This window comes from Capra hircus, chromosome 8 (genome assembly GCF_001704415.2).
Source record: "Capra hircus breed San Clemente chromosome 8, ASM170441v1, whole genome shotgun sequence".
NCBI lineage: Eukaryota > Metazoa > Chordata > Mammalia > Artiodactyla > Bovidae > Capra > Capra hircus.
The window spans coordinates 88267217-88278362 of NC_030815.1; the positions used below are offsets into that span (position 1 = coordinate 88267217).

At 49.5% G+C, this 11146-nt stretch overlaps 1 protein-coding gene across 1 annotated transcript; it reads right to left on the reverse strand.

The window, feature by feature from the left end:
- GADD45G (growth arrest and DNA damage inducible gamma) lies at positions 680-2312 on the reverse strand. Its single transcript, XM_018052512.1, has 4 exons — positions 2087-2312; positions 1714-1815; positions 1387-1600; positions 680-1290 (listed from the first exon to the last, which is right to left on the reverse strand). The coding sequence occupies exons 1-4, from the start codon at positions 2137-2139 to the stop codon at positions 1180-1182; spliced, it is 480 nt and encodes a 159-aa protein (XP_017908001.1). The 5' UTR covers positions 2140-2312; the 3' UTR covers positions 680-1179.

The following is an 11146-nucleotide window of genomic DNA, read 5'->3' on the forward strand; positions in this document are numbered from 1 at the left end:
ACACTCAAAATAGTAGATAGCAGATGCTGGCCCCACTCAGAATTGCTTACGCCTATTTGTGCAGACACTCCCTTGCCATTTTTGCTCAGATCTTAAGATCTATCACAGTCATGACAAAATGATGACTCACACTTAAATGCAGTCATGTCATATGCAATATTAATACCCTGGTGACATTGCCGTAAGTGCCATTCCTTTAAGGGGAAAAGGTTCCTGACAGCAGTCTGCCACCATCCTCAGGGACCACAAAGGGCAGTGCCTGCAGAAGGCAATGCTCATTGTGCAGGAAGGAGCTGCCTGCATCCTGCAAGCTGTTCCCATAAGCAGCTGTTAGAAGGGAGGGTGTGGAGAGGAAAGAAGGGGGAGGGGAGGGAAAGGTCTCTGCTATCAGGTTGGATGGCCAGCTGCTGCACTGATGTCTTATCCCAAGTATGCTCCTGTCTTGCAAGTTTAAAAATTTTCCTGAAGGGAGAGAAATAGGAGCAGGGCTCAAGTTCTGCCCTAACACCCAGCCAGCGTCCCCTCCCCCACTTCCAGCACCCCAGGAGCCTGCCATTCAGCGCCAACAGGAAGATGGAACAGGTGCCATGGAGTTCCGTAAATATCAGAAATCAGCAGCAGTCCCGCTGACCACCTCCCCCGCAGACAAAGATACCCTGCCCTCAAAAAAGAGAGTACGTTTGTTTCAGTTAAGTTTATTGTAAAACTCAAAGCTGCAGCAGCATAATCCTTTAGAAAATGAAGCATCGCCCGTATCCGTTTTGAAAACAGCAATGCATACTGCTCAAGTCCGTCAGAGCTCCTGTAACCGTACAAGTCCAAGCCGCCTGGACTTGCCTTTCCCCTCCTTTCTGCCGGGAGTACAGGCTGCTGAGTCACGCCTGCCCGGCCAGTCTGTCCTTCCCGGCCGCGCGGCCAAGGTCCCGCCTCCGGCCTTCCTGGGCGAGCAGCCGCTCCCCACACTTGTAGAGTCCTGGGTTGGGGCCAGCCTGCCCCTGTCGCCGCCGGGCCCCTCCTCGGGAGGGGACCGCACCTCCTCGCCGCTCTCCACGCGCCCCCGCCTGCCAGTCTCCACGCCGCACTCCGGCGCCCTCCGAGGGCGCATCCACAGAGCCAGCCCCGCGCTAGGCGCCCCGGGGCGTCACCACGTCGATCAAACCAAGGATCCCCACGGGGCTGTCACTCGGGAAGGGTAATATTGGGCACCCAGTCGTTGACGCTGCGGCTCTCCTCGCAGAACAGGCTAAGCTTCTCCAAGGCGGGGTCCTTCCATGCGTCCTCATTGGGGTTCTGCAGAGAGAACGCAGAGGTCAGCCTGGCTGGGCACTGGCTGCTGACGGGGGAGCGAGGGGGCAGGGATCACATCGGCACGGAGGCGACACTCACCGAAATGAGGATACAGTGCAGGTCTCCAGGTGCCCCCGACTCGTCGCCGGTACCCACGATCGCCGCCAGCCGCTGCACGTCGCCCACGCGGACGATGTCTATGTCGTTCTCACAGCAGAACGCTTGGATCAAAGTGAAGTGGATCTGCAGCGCGATATCGCCCTCGTCCTCCTCGTCAGCGGCAAGCACGCAGAAGGTCACATTGTCGGGGTCCCTACGCGGGCGAGCAAGAGGTGGTGAGATCAGGTCGAGGAGCCAGGGGCGCCCCCAGCCACCGTCTCCCCGGTCTCCCTGCCGCTCCTCCCACGGGCCGCGTTTGATACTCACACGTTCAGGACTTTGGCTGACTCGTAGACGCCGGCCGTGAGGCAGCCTTGGCGCTGCGCAGACAACAGCAGCTCGTGCAACGCTTTCCCGGCGCCCTGCATCCTGCGGACAAGCCAGCACGGTGAGCCGGAGGGTGCCCTGAGATCCCTGGACCCGGAGACGCACCCCCAGGGCCCCAGCCCGGCGCGCCAGCCCAGGCGGCCGCACCTTCGGCCCAGCCGGCACACTCGCGCCCGGCTTCCACCCAGCGGGTTCCCAACCCAGCCGGTTTCCACCCAGGCGGGCCCCAAAGACTATCGCCTAACCAGCGCGGCCAGGGCAGGACGAGGGTCCCCGCGCGCCCCGAGACGTCCGGAGTTAGGCGCCGACCTACCTGGCTGTGCTTTCTGGAACCGTGTCCTGGCCACGAACTTCTTCCAGAGTCATATTGCGATCTGCGAGCAGCAAGTTATCCACAAGAACAGAAGGCGGAGCAGACGCGAGCGAAGAAGGAAAGTCTACGAGCAAGCCCGGTGAGCCCACTGCCGGCGAGTAAGCCCGAGCGCCGCCTTGCGCCCTTATATAGGCTGAGCCGGGTGGCGCCGCCAGCTGGCGCGAGCCTGCGAGCCCATTGGCCCGCGCCTGCTTTCTGATGCAAATGAGGCGGCTGCCCGCGGCTCGTGCCAGAAGGCCACGTGGGGAGGGGTGCGGGGGATGACAATGCCTCAAATCTGCCGCTTTTGTCGGGGTGTTACCAGGCAGACTGGAGCCTGCAGATTTCATCTCGCCTTTTTTTTTTTTTTTTAAGTCCTTAAAAGGAAAAAGTTATGGGGGGAAAAAACCCTCACTTGTTAACAGTACGCTGCAATTTGTGAAATGCACCTTTGGGGAAATCTAACGAATATTTTTTTTTGCATTTATTTTTCTTGCTACCTTTTCTATTTTTTTCTTCACTTTTAATTTGGAGTTTCTGAAACCATTTCTTCTAAACCGGAACTTTAAAAACAGGCTGCGCTGGCTAAGCTAGCTAAAGGCCTGAAAGCAGCCCTCTCCAGCTGACACCAGAGCCCCGAGCGCGAGGTTCTTCTAGCACAATCAAGACCCGGACCCGGTCGCGCTGGAAAGTCTAGCCAATCTCCCGGCCGGCTACTAAGCGCTGCGGGGCGCCAGGGCGCGCAGGCAGATTGCGGCCGGAACACGCGGCTCGTTTGCATTTCTATGCTGGGTGCACAATAGCAGAGGTCTGGCGTGTGGCGGTTTGTAGGAGGGACAATTGAAGCTTTCTCTTCATAGCGACACTGTCCACCTGCCGCTGGGTGGGGTGGGAGAGCCCCGCCGCGCGTGGGGGTCGCCGGGCTGCTCGGCGCGTGGTGGGTCGCCGCCGCGTGGGGCTCCTGCGCTCTTCAATGCGCGCCCCCTGCACCGGCCCCGCTGCACCCACCACACGTTTGCATGACATCCCGCCCCAAAAGGTTCTAGCGCACGTGCGGAGCAGCCGTGGAAGTTGGAAGGAACACCTGCCTGCTGCACCTTTTTCGCAGCCGGGTGGGGACCCCAAGAACTTTGGGAACTACGCTTGGAATCCCTTTCCCGGGGCGCCATCTACAGGCCGACGGGAAAGTTCCTGAGCACCTCTCCTCCGCACTTCCATTGACATACTATGGGGACTTGGCCTCGGGCCCTCTGATCAAGGAGGGGCCCAGGTAGAGTCAGCTGAGCCCCATCTAAGCTACATATTAACGGAAGTCAAAAACTGCAAAACCCAGATGAAGACAAAAGGAGACTCCAATCCAGTAGTGACGGAAGAAAAGCCTATATTTGGCAAGCTATTTTGAAAAATTTTGACCTAAGTATGCATGTATTAAAAGCTTGTTTTCCAGGAATAGAGAAATAATACTAAATGAGAGCTTGAGAGCGTTTAATAGACATTGCTTGGCCGGGGCCATTTTGGACCTGTGTAATTAATGTTAGTTACTCAGTGGTGTCCGACTCTTTGCAACCCCGTGGACTCTACAGCCAGACTCCTCTCTCCATGGGATTCTCCAGGCAAGGATACCAGAGTGGGTTGTCATGCCCTCCTCCAGGGGATCTTCCCGACCCAGGGATGGAAACTGGGTCTCCCGCATTGCAGGCAGATTCTTTACTATCTGAGCCACCAGGGAAGTTGACACTTCCAGAAAGTTTGCTCACTGAGCTTATAATTTTTGGTGCCTGCATCTCTCTATGTGCACTGAGGTGCATTCTCTCTCCGCCACCCCGCCTTAACCCTTACTAGGTGAGGTTTTTGAGACTGGGCAGGACAGCTAGCGGGTGCAGGGGCTGTTGGGTGTGCTGGGAGTCCCGACTCTGCGGCAAGACAGGAAATAAGGAAGACAACGGAGTGCACCGGCTTCTTGCGCCCCCCGGTGGCCAGCTGGCAGAGGACAGCTGAGAAAGCGGAACACTTCCCAGATGCCAATTGTTTGCTCACCTAACATCCTTGAAATCCGAGGTGTCTTTTTTTTTTTTCCCCCACTGAAGGGCAGTTGATTTTCAGCGTTACAGGTGTACACAACAGTGAGTCAGTTATACATATACACCACACATCCACTCTTTTTTAGACTCTTTTCCCATGTAGGTCATAGCAGAGTATTAAGTAGAGTTCTCTGTTCTACGCAAGAAGTTCTTATTAGTCATCTGTTTTATGTAGTAGCACGTATAGGTCAATCCTAGCCTCCCAACCTATCCCTTCCCCTCACACGCCCCCACTCCCGGTAGCCATTGCATTGTTTTCTAATTGCTCTCTCCTCATTGCTGGCATCCTGTGGCTTTCCTTTGCTGCCATGTCCTTTCTTTCTTTACTGCCCACGGCATGCTCAGTTGCTCAGATGTGTACAACTCTTTGTGACCCTATGAACTAACGGTAGCCCACCAGGCTCCTCTGCCCATGGAATTTTCTCAGGCAAGAATACTGGAGTGGGTTGCCATTTCCTCCTCCAGGGGATCTGCCTGACTCAGGGATCGAACCCACATCTCCTGCGTCTCCTGCATTGTCAGGTGGATTGTTTTATCACTGAGCCACCGGGGAAGCCCCTTATTTGTTGGTGGTATACAAAATGATGGTGTGCCTTGATTGGATAAAATATATTTATTTTTAAGTGATTGAAACATAGATATTGCTTTTAAAAGTATCAAATATTTTTTAATGTACTAGTTTCAGGTCCCCAGAAAATGTATCATTGCAAAAATGAGCCTTATTTGACATCTTAGAGTTTATTTCCCCCTCCCCATTTTACACACTGGAAATCTCCCTACACACCAGGCCTCACACCTGGACCCCAGAGGAGGGGAGGGGGGACAGGAGACAGCATTTCCAGTTGGTACTGAGCCAGCCCTAAGAAGAGGCCTGATTGACACCCCCCTGGGGCTATCTACTTCACTCATATTTTTAAGGTATTGAATTTCAGGAAAATCGCCTTTCTGACGTTGGATATGACTTCACATGGGTTTATTAGGTCAGTCCAAATGGCCCAAAAGGCTTCATCTCAATTAGGAAAGAAACATATTGTCTGGAGTCTAAGTTGGCCCTTCACCAGACAGTCCCTCCCCATTCCTACAAGTTAGATGAATGCAGAAGCTGCTGGCTCTGGGACAGCCCATATCCGGTTTGCCGGTCATACTACAGGAGAGGGGTGGGCAAAGCCAACACCCCAATACCAGAAACTTCAGATGCTCTTCTGGCCCACCCTGAGATAGAAGATGGTTGACTAAAGCCCACCTGTCCCATTCTGTTGCCACTGCACCCCCAAACTGAATTCAACCCACGTGTCAGCCTGCTGCAGCCCCCTGTCCTAGGCGACTGTGATGTCAACCAAGCTCCCTGTGATTATACCCCCTAATGTTCCTCTGAACCTTAACCATGACGGTGATGGTGACATTACTAAAGGGACACCCTCAGAGATGTTCTGTTTTACAAACCTTTTGGAAGCGCTTCGATGTTTTTATTAACACTTCATGAACTCCTTATGGCCAAATTCAGACTTAAATTGAAGAAAGTAGGGAAAACCACTAGACCATTCAGGTATGACCTAAATCAAATCCCTTACGATTATACAGTGGAAGTGACAAATAGATTCAAGGGATTAGATCTGATAGACAGAGTGCCTGAAGAACTATGGACAGAGGTTTGTGACATTATATAGGAGGCAGGTATCAAGACCATCCCCAAGGAAATGAAATGCAAAAAGGCAAACTGGAGGAGGCCTTACAAATAGCTGAGAAAAGAAGAGAAGCTAAAGGCAAAGGAGAAAAGGAAAGATATACCCATTTGAATGCAGAGTTCCAAAGAATAGCAAGGAGAGATAAGAAAGCCTTCCTCAGTGATCAGTGCAAAGAAATAGAGGAAAACAATAGAATGGGAAACACTAGAGATCTCTTTAAGAAAATTAAAGATACCAAGGGAACATTTCAATGCAAAGATGGGCACAATAAAGGACAAAAATGGTATGGACCTAACAGAAGCAAAAGATATTAAGAAGAGGTGGCATGTTCCTTCTATTCCTGCTTTCTGGAGAGTTTTTATCATAAATGGATGTTGAATTTTGTCAAAGGCTTTCTCTGCATCTACTGAGATAATCATATGGCTTTTATTTTTCAATTTGTCAGTGTGGTGTATTACATTGATTGATCTGCCTTATGACCCAGCAATCCCACTGCTGGGCATACACACTGAGGAAACCAGAATTGAAAGAGACATGTGTACCCCAATGTTCATCACAGCTCTGTTTATAATAGCCAGGACATGGAAGCAACCTAGATGTCCATCAGCAGACGAATGGATAAGAAAGCTGTGGTACATATACACAATGGAGTATTACACGGCCATTAAAAAGAATATATCTGAATCAGTTTTAATGAGGTGGATGAAACTGGAGCCTATTATACAGAGTGAAATAAGCCAGAAAGAAAAACACCAACACTGTACACTAACGCATATATATGGAATTTAGAAAAATGGTAACAATAACCCCGTATGCTAGACAGCAAAAGAGACACAGATGTATTGAACAGTTTTTTGGACACTGTCAGAGAGGGAGAGGGTGGGATGATTTGGGAGAATGGCATTGAAACATGTATAATATCATATAAGAAACGAATCACCAGTCTAGGTTCGATGCAGGATTCAGGATGCTCGGGGCTGGTGCACTGGGATGACCCAGAGGGATGGTATGGGAAGGGAGATGGGAGGGGGGTTCAGGATTGGGAACATGTGTATACCCGTGTCGGATTCATGTTGAAGTATGGCAAAACCAATGCAGTATTGTAAAGTAAAATAAATAAATAATTTTAAAAAAAGAAGAGGTGGCAAGAATACACAGAAGAACTATACAAAAAAGATCTTCACCACCCAAATAATCACAATGGTGTGATCATTCAACTAGAGCCAGACATCCTGGAATGCGAAGTCAAGTGGGCCTTAGGCAGCATCACTATGAATAAAGCTAGTGGATGTGATGGAATTCCAGTGGAGCTACTTCAAATCCTAAAAGATGATGCTGTGAAAGTGCTACACTCAATATGCCAGCAAATTTGGAAAACTCAGCAGTGGCCACAGGACTGGAAAAACTCAGTTTTCATTCCAATCCCAAAGATAGGCAATGCCAAAGAATGCTCAAACTACCACACAATGCACTCATTGCTCTCATAGTAAGGTAACGCTCAAAATTCCCCAAGCCAGGCTTCAACAGTGAACCCTGAACTTCCAGATGTCCAAGCTATATTTAGAAAAGGCACAGGAACCAGAGATCAAATTACCAACTTCCTTTGGATCATCAAAAAAGCAAGAGAGTTCCAGGAAAACATCTACTTCTGCTTTATTGACTATGCTAAAGTCTTTGACTGTGTGGATCCCAATAAACTGTGGAAAATTCTGAAAGAGATGGGAATACCAGACCACCTGACCTGCCTCTTGAGAAATCTGTATGCAGGTCAGAAAGCAACAGTTAGAACAGGACATGGAACAACAGACTGGTTCCAAATCGGGAAAAGGAGTACGTCAAGGCTGTATATTGTCACACTGCTTATTTAACTTATATGCAGAGTACATCATGAGAAACGCTGGGCTGGAGGAAGCACAAGCTGGAATCAAGACTGCTGGGAGAAATATCAATAACCTCAGATATGCAGATGACACCACCCTTATGGCAGAAAGTGAAGAGGAACTAAAGAGCCTCTTGATGAAAGTGAAAGAAGAGAGTGAAAAAGTTGGCTTAAAACTCAACTTTCAGAAAACCAATATCGTGGCATCTGGTCCCATCACTTAATGGCAAATAGATGGGGAAACAGTAGAAACAGTGGCAGACTTTAATTTTGGGGGCTCCAAGATCACTGCAGATGGTGACTACAGCCATGAAATTAAAAGAGGCTTGCTTCTTGGAGGAAAAGTTATGACCAACCTAGACAGCATATTAAAAAGCAGAGACATTACTTTGCCAGCAAAGGTCCATCTAGTCAAAGCTATGGTTTTTCCAGTAGTCATGTATGGATGTGAGAGTTGGACTATAAAGAAAGCTGAGCGCCAAAGAATCCATGTTTTTGGACTGTGATGTTGGACAAGACTCTTGAGAGTCTCTTGGGCTGCTGCTAGGAGATCCAACCAGTCCATCCTAAAGAAAATCAGTCCTGAGTATTCATTGGAAGGACTGATGCTGAAGCTGAAACTCCAATACTTTGGCCACCTGATGTGAAGAAGTGACTCCTTGGAAAAAACACTGATGTTGGGAAAGACTGAAGGCAGGAGAAGAAGGGGTCGACAGAAGATGAGCTGGTTGGATGGCATCACTGACTCGATGGACATGAGTTTGAGTAAACTCTGGGAGTTGGTGATGGACAGGGAGGCCTGGCGTGCTGCAGTCCATGGTGTCACAAAGAGCTGGACAAGACTGAGTCACTGAACTGAACTGATGGATTAACGCTTCTCATTTACTCCCAAGAAATGTTGGTGGAGATCACCATTCATTTGGATATGGAAAGTAGTGGGGTTTAAGTAAGCAGTAAACTTTATGAGTCAGTCCCTTTTGCAGTTTCTGAAATTATTTACTTTCGAAGCATGTACAAGCTCTGTTACGTAGTGAGTTCATTCCCCTCACAAAGACAAGCTCACAGAAGTCGCAGGGCACAGACAGAGCTTCATGCTGCCTGTGGCCTATAGGATGTCATAGGAAAAGTCAAAGCATGGCCATCTCTCAACACCCAGCAGCTCTCACGTAAAATCTGGATGCCCAGCTTCTCTTGGAAAAGAGGAAACTTTGGCCACCATGTGCCTGCAGCATCTTCCTACCACCACCATCACCATGGTAGCTCTCAGCTGGAGGAGGGCACTGGAACCCCCAAACGAAGCACTGCTGTTCAATCTACCATAGGCTGGTGGCTCCGATGGTAAAGAATCTGCCTGCAATGCAGAAGACCTGGGTTCAATCCCTGTGTCGGCAGGATCCGCCGGAGAAGGGAATGGCAACCCACTCCAGTATTCTTGCCTGGAGAATCCCATGGACAGAGGAGTCTGGTGAGGGGCTATAGTCTATGGGGTCGCAAGGAGTCAGACAAGTCTGAACAACTAACACTGTCACTGTTCACGACCATGCCCCTCTGAGGATACCTGAATACTTTATTCATGTAAGTTACCTGTTGGCCCCCTTTGCATTTGCAATCTTAGAGAAGAAACTGAAGTTCGAAAAGCAAAATAAAGGCACCGTTTTCTTACAGGATAGGTGAGCAAATCAAGTGAGGGATGAGTGAGCAAATCGAGTGAGCTTCATTTGCGTCCCAGGTTCTGAAGGATGTGTCTCCTGTGTCAGTGCAGGGCTTTTTGGAGCAGTCTGCACTAGCCCCTTTCCAAGTGGTTCAGGTTTTGCTCTCACTCCCCTGACCCCCATCCCATCTGTCCAACCTCTTCTCTGGGCTTCTTGAGTTTTAAGAAGGATGTTGGGGATTTTTTTCCCCCAAAACTCAAGAATAGTAGGGTGAGAAGCAATGAATCAGTGGCAATACTAAACACGTTAACTCAAAGAAGAAACCAAATCTTGATGCAAGACACAAACCCACTACTTAAAACCCAGCCGCGTCATCTCAAATGCATCTCAGCATATAACGGGAACAGCATAGTGCTGCCGCCCCCTTGGACCCACCCACCGCCCCAGTAGCGGTACAGGCCCTCCCACCCCAGATGAAATGTGAGGTCTGTAGACGCGGAGGCTTCTGACAACAGCTGGGACAGGAAACAGGAAGCAGAGAAAGGGAAAGCCCCATATAGCACAAGCGGACATCTGTGGTCAGTCCCTGTGTGGAGAGGGCTTTCTGGAAGGAGCAATTATTTCTTGAGAGAGCAATTGCATAGTGTGTGAGAAAGTCACATTAGCTTGGTGGAATCCCTGAAATGATGAGGGAGGAATCATTCCTGCACTTGATACTTTGTCTATCATGAGTAAGCAATGATCTGAATTAAGGTCAGCCACACTAGCCGAGAACCTGATGAACCACTTACTTGAGGTCCTTCCAGGCTCGGCCATATGCCCCAACCCTCTGAACTCCAGTTTCCTCCTCTATGAAATGAAGATCTGCCCTTTATCAAACTTCATAAACCTCAAATGGAGTTTCTAAATGTCACGCCTGGTCACTGTTTGGCTCATATTTGGGTTTTGTTTGGGGGGCAGTGTTCTAGAACAACTCACAAATTTAGGTTTGACTTGTCTGTTTGTTTCTGTAGGTGTGGAGTGGATGGCATGCACTTTCCATGTCACTCTAGACATTGTCCAGATACAACAGCAGGCCTGCCGTTACTTTTAGCCCCTGCCTGACCCCTGTAGGCATTTGAGTTAGGGCTAAAATTTCACCAGTATACAGTTAGTTGGAATGCTACGGTCACCTTTCTGAAAACATTAACATACGGGCTTCCCTGGTGGCTCAGATGGTAAAGAATCTACCTGCAATGCAGGAGATCCAAGTTCAAACCCTGGGTCAGGAAGATCCCCTGGAGAAGAGAACGGCAACCCACCCCAGTATTCTTGTCTGGAGAATCCCATGGACAGAGAAGCCTGGCGGACTACAGTCCCTGGGGTTTCAGAGGGTCAGACACGGCTGAGCATAACAGGTAGCATGTAATAGATTACTAGAGCCACAGAACTTCCTATGTGAATGCCTTCCTTTATGTTCTGAAAGACAATTTTTTAAAAAGTGGGGTATAGTTGCTTTACAATGTTGTGTTAGTTTCTGCTGTACAAGGAAGTGAATCAGCTCTACATATGTCCCCTCCTCCTTGGACCTCCCTCCCACTGCCCTGTCACCCATCTAGGTTACCACAGCTGAGAGACAGTTTAAAGTAAATTCCCAGAAACGGCAGTAAGATGTTGGAGGCTGCAGTTAGCAGAACAGAACTCAAAGCATTTTTGCTGCTTACCTTACTTTGATCTTAAGCAAG